Source organism: Camelus dromedarius, chromosome 1 (assembly GCF_036321535.1).
Source record: "Camelus dromedarius isolate mCamDro1 chromosome 1, mCamDro1.pat, whole genome shotgun sequence".
In the NCBI taxonomy this organism is placed as follows: Eukaryota; Metazoa; Chordata; class Mammalia; order Artiodactyla; family Camelidae; genus Camelus; species Camelus dromedarius.
In genome coordinates this window covers 32,495,108-32,504,670 of record NC_087436.1, presented here as the reverse complement: position 1 = coordinate 32,504,670, position 9,563 = coordinate 32,495,108, and the positions used below count along the sequence as shown (strand labels likewise).

The 9,563-nt window shown below is 39.9% G+C and overlaps 1 protein-coding gene across 1 annotated transcript in view; it reads left to right on the top strand.

Annotated features, from left to right (window-relative positions):
• Positions 1 to 2,942: 2,942 nt before the first annotated feature.
• Positions 2,943 to 9,563, top strand: part of HSPA4L (heat shock protein family A (Hsp70) member 4 like) — a 48,757-nt gene continuing 42,136 nt past the window's right edge. The window contains exons 1-2 of the mRNA XM_010977662.3: positions 2,943 to 3,168; positions 4,374 to 4,568. Of these exons, the coding sequence (XP_010975964.1) occupies positions 4,462 to 4,568 (107 nt within the window). The 5' untranslated portion in view covers positions 2,943 to 3,168; positions 4,374 to 4,461. The remainder of the gene's footprint in view (positions 3,169 to 4,373; positions 4,569 to 9,563) is intronic.

The following is a 9,563-nucleotide window of genomic DNA, read 5'->3' as shown; positions in this document are numbered from 1 at the left end:
ATCTGCGATACAGGAACTACAAACAATTATTAAAAATGTTCTAAGACCAGTTGACTTCCTCAGGACTCCGACAGAAACAAATACAAAACCCCTTGGACACTTCTGTGACCCAGGGCACATAAAAATCCCACAAAAAAAGCAGCCTTACTGAAGATGAATTTACAGTGAAAACATGATGAATCGTTATGAGGAAACAAGCACTGTATGGCAGGGTTGGTAGATAAAACAGTCAGAATTAAAGAAATAAAGAATGTGATAAAATACTCTAAAACAGACTATAAAATTAGAATGTTTAAAGTGATTAGTAGATTTTTTAAAGGAAGCAAAATAATACAAATAGTACAGTATGAAAGAATAACAGACAAGTCTGAAACAAAATCTAAAAATTTTAAGAGTGCTTGAAATTAAAATATGACAAAAAAAGGCTGAGTCATACAGGTTAGAATAAAGAGACCCTACACATTCTAATAGAGATCCAGAAGAAACTGAAAAAAAGGGGTGAGAGGCAATAATTAAAGGACAATGTCTGAGACTTTGCCAGAATCTGAAAAATCCATCTCCAGGTTATAAAAAGTTCAGAATAATTTTTTAAAAATCCACATTAGACATAATGAAACTACAGAATTTCAAAGGAGAAAAACAGAACTCATGACTTAACAAAGGAACAATATTTAGACTCATCAATAATAATAGATGCCAAAAGATAAGGGACAGTTACTGTCCATCAAGAATTCTTTCAACTAAATTATTATTCAAAAGTTAAGATAAAGAAAGATTTTCAGACCAAAAAAATAACAGTTCACCATTCAGAGACCTTTACTGAAAGAATTACTGAAATAAAACTGAACCCAGAAGGAAGAAGGGAGGCAAGAAGCAATGAAACAAGTTGGTAAACATATTGGTACACCTAAGTAAAAACTGTCTCTAAATTTTTGGTGGGAGAAGTAACTTGGTGAATTTGGGAATAGTTTAACCTCTTTCTCATTTTTTTTGGAAGCCTACACACACTGTGATCTTTCTCCTTGAATTTTTTCAGGGGCCGGCCCTAATGTGGAACTGGGTGTATTACTGTAACTAGGTAGGTAAGTCTGATAATTCTGGTGTGCAATAATTACAAGCCCATGAACACATTTATCTAATACCAGTATAATCAGTAAAGCTTTTTTTAATCTCCATTGCCTACTCTTCTATCCCAAATGTTTGAAATTTTAGGTAGAAGATTCAGCTAAAATGGTAACTAGAAGGAAATTTATGGCTGCAAATAGATGTATTAGAAAATAAGAAAGACTGAAAATTATTGAGCTAGGTGTTAAACTCAGTAGATTAGAGAAAGAACAAAGTAAACGTAAAAGTATAAAAGGAAATAATAGAGCAGATGAACTAGAAAACAAAGACATAATAAGGCAAGAAAGCCAAAAGCAGTTTAAGAAGCCACTAGTGATAGGATCCAAGAAGAGATTCAAATAATATTAAGAATGAGAAAGTTAAATAATCACAAGCTAAGTCCAGTGTATCTAAAAACCATCATGGATGGCATATCAGGTTTATCCCAGGAATACAGGGATATTAGAAAAATCTTATCAATTTATTCACCACATTAACAGATTTAGGGAGAAAAAAAGATCATTTCAATAGATGAATAGCATTTGTTACATTTCAGTATCCACTTAGAAAAACTTCGCAAGAAAAAAGGATAATTTTCGCTTTTTTTTACATCATAAACACAAAAGTATTTACTGTTAAGCATTCGACAAGGATGATCACCACTACAGCTTATATTCAACTTATATTCAACCTTTTACTGGAGATTAGGCAGCATAATTAAGAAAAAAGAATTAGGATTAAAAATGGAGGAAAAAATTAGTTATTTCCCAGGCCATATGGTTCTATACACAGAAGATCCAAGAAACTACAAATACTAGAATTTATGAGAATACAGCAGGGTTGCTAGATACATCGATCAATATACAAAAACCAACATAGTTCATATATTCTAGCAAGTGGCAGACCTACCATGTATTGGCTTTTTTGGTGCTAGGCACTGTGGCTTTGCTTACATTATTTAATAATAAAAACAACCCAGTAGGTATGTTTGTTTTCTTCAACAGATTTTGAACCTGGCACTTGGATAATTAAGTGAATTGCCAAAGGTCCTATTGCTAGTAAATTACTGGAGCCTGGGACTACAACCCAAACCTGTGTGACCGCAAGCCTGTCACGCTTTTAGCCAGTAGGTACTCTCACTTCCTCCCAGTAATTGTAAAGAATGGGGTGATAATCCCTTGCTCCTGACCCCAACTGTTTCTTTTTACTGATATTTTAAGTGTTTTTTAATAGGAAACTTACTCTCACACACTCAAGTTGTACAGATAGTATGGGGAAATAAATGATTCTAGGAGAACTCCAGGATATTTTGGAATAAATCTAGAAGGTGGTGGACCTAAAAGGATGATGGCTGAAGAGGGAACTGAGGAGACAGGGTCGAAGCGGCAAGCCTCCCTGTAGCACCAGTCCCGGGTTTCTGTTGGGAGCTGCGCTACCCAACCCCTGCGGGGGCTCGTGCACTGCCTGCTGGGAGGCACTGCGACCACTCCTGCCAGGCGGAGAGGAGAGAGGATGGCGTCGAGTGGAGTTACCGCTTTTCCCGTGTGCTTGTGAGATGGAAGAGAGATGCGAAGCTTTAATGTAGAAAGACCAGGGCCAAAACATTACTGTAGTAATTTACTAAGTACTGCCCTTGAAGATGGATTTCATGTACCTCGTAGCAACAGCAGCAGGAGCTATAGCCACCCTTGCTGCTGCTGCTGTTGCAGCATTGATAGTGGTAAAAAGTCTAAGCTCTTATAAGAAGTGGACAAATAAGGATAGTGAGCGTACTAAAAAACCTCGTAAAAAAGTCTCTTTCATGATAACAAATAGGAAACAGGAAACGCACAAGAAACTGGGCGAGAAGAAACAGAAAACCCACGAAGAAGTGAACAACAGGGTACGAGAAACTCACAAAGTAGTGAACGACAGGGAAGAGGAAACCCACGAAAAAGTGAACAAGAAACAGAAAATCTACGAAGAAGTGAACGACAAGGAACAGGAAACCCACGAAGAAGTGAACGAAAGGGAACAGGAAACCCACGAAGAAGAGAACGAGAAGGAACAGGATAGCCAAACTTCGTAAGTGTAAACTAAAACTCGTTTAAATTTCAGACAGACGACAGATGCTGATCAAATGAAGAAAGCAGACAGCTGGACCAGCGGAGGCTCCTTGTCTGAGGACCAAAGGGTAGAGGCTGGAGGCAATGCACAGGCTTGCCGGGTGTCACAGGGACACACAGACGTAAGGTTACTTTCCTATAAAACGTTTGCAGAGGTAAGGGTTGGTGGAGGAGGCTGCACCTTTTAGAATGGTGTGAACGAAGTTACATGAAGGTAAAGTCAGTGTGTGGTTTCATGACGTTGTTTTGGTGTTTCAACTCCCGGTAAGGAAAAGGGAAAACCCTAAAATGTGTTCACTGATCTTTCACGCCTGATACTGTGGCTTGTTACGAGAAAAGGGCTCTCCCCACCCCCCAATCGGCGGCGCTCCCTGGGGCAAGGCGAGGCCGCCGCCCGCCGCACAATGGGCGCCACCTCACACAGCTGGGCGCGGCGGGCGGGCGGCAGGGCCGCGCGGCCGAACTGCGAGCGCGCCGGCCGGTGGCACATGGGCCCCTCGGGGCGGCGAGGCCAGTGGGTGGGTGTTGGGGCTGCGGGCGGGCACCTCGAAGGGCAAGAGCGAGGCGGCCGCTCCGGGCCAACGCCCGCCAGCCTGCGCGGCCAACTCCGGCAGGCCTGGGCAGTGTCCTGCCGCTGTAGAAGGCCTGCCCCTCGGTTGCCAAAACAACCCTAAGGGCTCCTTCCAAACACGTGGGCAAACCGCGGGGCCGGGCGGCTGCTCTCCCCTAGCCCCGCCGCACTGCGCCCAGGTGCCGCGCGGGGGCGAGCGAGCCAGCTCCGCTTCCCCTCCTTCTCTCCTCCCTGATCCTCCCCGCTCCCCCTCTTCTCCCTCCCACTCCCGCTGGCTTAGCCGCCTCCACTTTCCAGATCTTTCTCGAACCCGCAGCTACTCGGGCAGCCGTTGCCCGAGTGCTGACGGAAGCAGCCGAAGTCGAGGCCGGGAGCTGCGTCGGCCTCGGAGCAGCATCTCGCGCGCCTCCCCGGCGGCCGAGCGCGCAGGCGCAGACCCCTGTAACTGCCGGTTGGAGGCGGCCGAACCGCAGTAGAGAGACCTGGGCGGCAGGGCTGCGGCGCTGGCGGCCTCCACCTCCGAGGTTCCCTGTCGCGCTGTCCTATATTTAATGCGTAGCGACTTCGGGTCATCTCTCCTTTGCGTCTCGTAGGAGTCGCAGTTCCAGGAGCAACAGTCCAGAAGAGGACGCGGTCCCCGCACAGCAGGCTTCAGTACCGTCACCCAGACCATCAGGCGGGATGTCTGTGGTTGGCATTGACCTCGGCTTTCTCAACTGCTACATCGCTGTAGCGAGGAGTGGCGGCATCGAAACCATCGCCAATGAGTACAGCGACAGGTGTACCCCGTAAGTGCCTTGTCTGGTCATAACCCTAAGAAGCGTTTTCTCCCGACCCTTAACGTTTGTCCCGCCTGCTGGTTTCTTGTGATGCTCGGAACTCTTGGAGATGACAGGTGCAGTCCATCAATTGCAATCTCTAGAGACCGCGGGGTTGGAGGGCCCAGGTCGGAGGCGGACTTATTCGCGCTGCAAAGCTGCTTTTCCTTCAAGGACAGAGGTCTTAACTCTTAGTTTGCGCATCTCTCCTTTCTGTACCCGCGCACCCCGTCCTCCTGCCCACCACCACGGCCCTGTCCCCCCGGGCCTGCTTTAGTTTTAGGGAAAGGGGTTGGTGTGGGACCGCCTCGAATTCCTGAAAATTGGAGAAACATCCCTGGTGGTTACCCCTAGTGGGGCTTGTGTGGGATTATTGGTCGCGAGAGGGCATCCCCGCTAGCTGAGTAAAAAATTCTTTATTCATCCCTCCTTTCCCCATCTGTCTGCGTGACGGCTTTCTCTTAGAGAATTAAGAAATGGAAGCTTAGACTACATACATCAGAAGATGAGTTGCAAGTTAATCTGCCTCAGAAAGCTTTTTTTTTTTAAGAAGGGGTTGAGGTATGCAGGGTTTTACCCCCGTGTCCTTGAGAATTCGAGGTAGTTTGACCGATTTATAGGGGTGTAGGTTAATGTTGCATTAATAGGGCGAGCATCAGGAAAGGGAGTCTTTGACCTCACTTATTGGTCATGTATATCCGTTAAAGGAAAGTAATGGAGCCAGAACCTACCAAAAGCGTATTTCTACAGAATGAATCGTTGGAGAGTCAGAGGAGACTGTCCTGTATAAACATGATTGTGGAGTGAATCTATTATGAACACTTGATGAAAGACTTAGAAGGAGTGGCATTATGTCATGGAAACATGTTTCCACATGTTCCATTGTTTCTCTAGTCCGGGAAGTTTGTTAGCAAAGAATATAATTAAGACAGGGATATGAAAAACTAGCTTATTGTCGGCTCCTGTTACCGGTAATTTTATGAGGAAACCAACTGTTAGTGTCTTACTTTCTATGGAAATGTTACTAAACATGTTAATTTTATCCTTCTAAATGGTCCAAAAGATAATACTTTAAATGTAGGACTAGTCTTGTCCAAGATCAGTGTTAAGCTAAGCCTTTAAATGAAATATTACTGTTAAGGAGCGTTGAAGAGTAGCTTATTTGAAGCAGTCTGTGCTTTGGTTTCTTTCAGAGAATATTCTAGGTTTTATATCACCTTTTTCTAGATGTATGTATTATATTCTACTGAAATTTTGGCTGTTTATATTTCAAATATGAACTGTTTATACTACTGTTAGAAATCTTGTTTCTTTTTACATCTTTTTCTGGCTTTTATGCACAGTGTGAAGGTGAAGCAGTAATTGTGAACTGTTTACGACTTCATCTCTACAAAATTTTGTTTTAAGCCACAGCAGATATGGGCTTCTGCCAGAAAAGGAGTAGGAAATTCCACTCTCCTCTTTCAGCAGAGTAAAGGTTAATGGGGCCAGTCTTTGGCTTCAGGGACTTAGCCTATGGAGAAAAAGTGAGAGGTAGGATGGACATTCCCCTAATCGTTGAAGCTTTATCCTAAAAGATCAGAAACCAGAATTTAAAACAGATACTGCATTTCCAGGCTCAGAAATCTTAGTAGTGGGTCGATGACTCTTTCAAGAGCCTGTCCAGACTTAAAAGCAGAGTTCTTTAAAAATTAGGCTGCTCATTTGAGTCTTCTAGAAATCTCTTTGTTAATATTCTTAAGCACATTGGCAAATTCTATGTGGCTGAGATTTAATGATTTTTCTGATTTGTGTGTAAGAGAGTCACTACTAACATCTAGATTTAAAGAGCCAAATCCAAAGTAGAAAGTTCTGAAGGTGGAAGGATGTGATTCCTAGCTTGCATCAGCAACTCAGCCCTCCTTTCTGTGTCTGTGTAGTGTCATTTGCCTCTTTTATTGTTACTGAGCTAATACTTCACTATAGTCCAGTGTTCTTACACTGTGGGACTTAAATTATTGTGTGAAAATGTAACCCCTCCTGATCCCTGGATGTTTAATCATTAGATGCCTGTCTTGCAAAAGCCATTATGACTATTATAGGCCTTGTAAGTTTTCTAATATGCTACAGTATTTAATAATAAATATAAACTAGTATTTCAGAACTTTTTTCTGTATCCCAGTTGCTGACATCAAGGTAATAAGACACAGGTATTTCTAAAATGTAAATACATTGTAAAAAGATCCTATTAAAAAAGGGAGGAAATATTTGATTTATTTGGTGTCAGCATCCAAACTCTTTCACATTTGTTTCATTCTTTAACATACTTGATTATGTATACATGGAAGAATCCCATGTATAAACCAAGAAAGCCAGTTTAATGACAAAGATAATTGCTTAAGTTTTGGTCTGCAATTAAGGGACTAAGGGCAAATAATTAAACCTGTTCTTCAGATTCACTTTCTGTAAATGCTTGTACTAACCTCTCTTATCTCAGGCGTAAGATGAAGAGGGAGAAAAAATTAACATGCATAAATTGAAGAAAGTTATTTTTCTGAATATATTCTTAACTAAAATTATTACACAAATAGTACATGTTCATTGTAGAAGTACAGGCATGTTAAAAGATGAAAATAAAAATTGTAATTTTTCCACCCAGAAATAAAACTTCCAGGTGGTTTTCTTTGTGTGTATTTCAAGAGTAGATTATATGTTATATTTTGTTTGATATCCTCTTTCTATATAAAATACATTTCTATACCATTAGTTTTTATGTTTGTATAATCATTTCTGTCATTTAATTCATCCCTTACTGGCTACTCAGGTTGTTTATATTTTCTTTTTATAAGCAGTGCTGCAATAACTATCTTTGTAACTAAAGTTTTGACCCTTAATTCCTTCAAATAAGTTCCTAGAAGTAGAACTACTGAGTGTGCATATTTTTAAGGCCTTAGATATGTTTGTATTGTTGAAGTATAGGTACAGGGATGGGAATTTCCATCCCAGACTTAATTATATCAGGGCAATTAGTTTCACACGTGGGAAAAGAAAACTGCAGCCAGGAATCCTCATTCAGTATCAGATTAAAGCATGTGGTCAACTAAAACATGCTGCCTGAATTGATAATGGTGATTTCTGTGTGCCATGCATTGTGCTTGCACTGTCATACATGTCACACCAATTCTATGAGTTTGGAAATACTAGCTATCTTTTTCTGTAGGAAGCCTTAAGCAAAGTTAGTATCTTGGCCAAGAACTAGTAAGCAATGAAATGGATTCAGTTTCATGTTTCTTTGACCCCAGAACCCTAATGTCCTTACATTATCTTCTGGCATATGGACAGTATATACATACTGGGTTAGTGAGGAATGTAATGATCAAACTTATTTTACAATAAGAAAAATAGGTCTTTTTAATGAAACTATTTCAAGATGTTTTTGTTAGGTGTATGTATTTGTTATATCAAAAAAATTCTGTAGGATTGGGGGGAGGGTATAGCTCAAGTGGTAGAACGCATGCTTAACATGCACAAATACCTCCTCCAAATATAAAAAATAAATAAATAAACCTAATTACCTCTCCCTCATAAAACAAAGGAAAAATAGCAAAACAGAATTCTGTAGGATCATATATAACATTCAGTTCTCCGATTTTTGTCTTCATTACTTTTTCCCTGTTTCTTTACCAGTGTATTTATAATCTGAAAATATGGCAAAATATTATTTATACACTACATCTCAGATATGTGAGACATCCTCTTCAGTGCACAAAAGTAGAAATCACTTACTTATTGAGGATTGAAAATAAATATTTTTGCACAAAGGAAATGCCAAACCCCAGACATTAACAGTGCTAGTTGGGTAGGAGGAATTCTTAAGGTGATAGCAGTTTGGGGCAGGAGAAGAGTTTTACGTTTTTAATTAAATATTCTTTGTACTATATGAATTGGTTTTGTTTGTATGTTTTACTAAGTTTATGTTAACTTTGATTTAAAATATTTTAAATGCTGAAGAACTACATAAAGTAAATCTCCCCTTGTCTCTTCCCAACCATCTCCTAAACTTCAGTGTGTATATTTCTATATGTATGTGAGTACATATATATGTATATAACTGGGATGTTTTTCTTTCTTTTTTTTTTTAACAAAAGTAGAATTACATTATACATATTTTGCAATTGCTTTTTTCAAAATATATTGTGGACATCTCACACTTGCTCATTTGGCTCTAATTTACTTTATTCTTTTTAATGGCTGTACAGTATTCTGTTGATAGGTACACTACTATTGGTGTACATTTCAAAGTATTTTGCTGTTGACAAAAGATTCAATGAAGTCCCTCCCCCCCTTTTTAAATGAAATTGTGCCTAAATGTGTGGAAGGGCAGATGTCTCACAATTTAGCATGACCAAAGCTAGGACTATAAAATCTTCTAGTATGAATATTATCCACAAAATAAAGTGACTCTCCAGTCATTGCCATGAATTTGTGGGTGAAAAAGTCTGAAAAGTTTCTAGCAGGCAAGGAATGATAGGTACAAATTACATAATCAGTGTTACGAGTTTAAGATGTTTAACATGCCATTGGTAGTCTTTTTAGTATGTGGTCATTATAATACAAATTAATGAGCATGGCTGTGTTCTGATAAAACTTTATTTACAAGAATAGATGGCAAGGGGTAATTTGCAAACCTCTATTCTAGGCAGTCATAATCAAAATACTCAAAATTATTGTGCATTGCTATTTGTCTTTGAACTGGTGAATTTTAAGTAGGATAACCAATGTATCTATATTAATGTCTGATTTCTGTTAATGGTTTCAAGTTATGAACTTATATAATTTGTGATTTATTACTAAAAGCATTTGGAAACTCAAAGGAATTATTATTTTTACATGCTAAAATGTTTTTATTGTCCATATTGAAAGATTGGAAAGTTTGTATTACTAAATCATATATGCTTGAAAGTCTTACCTTTCTACGTAGCAAGC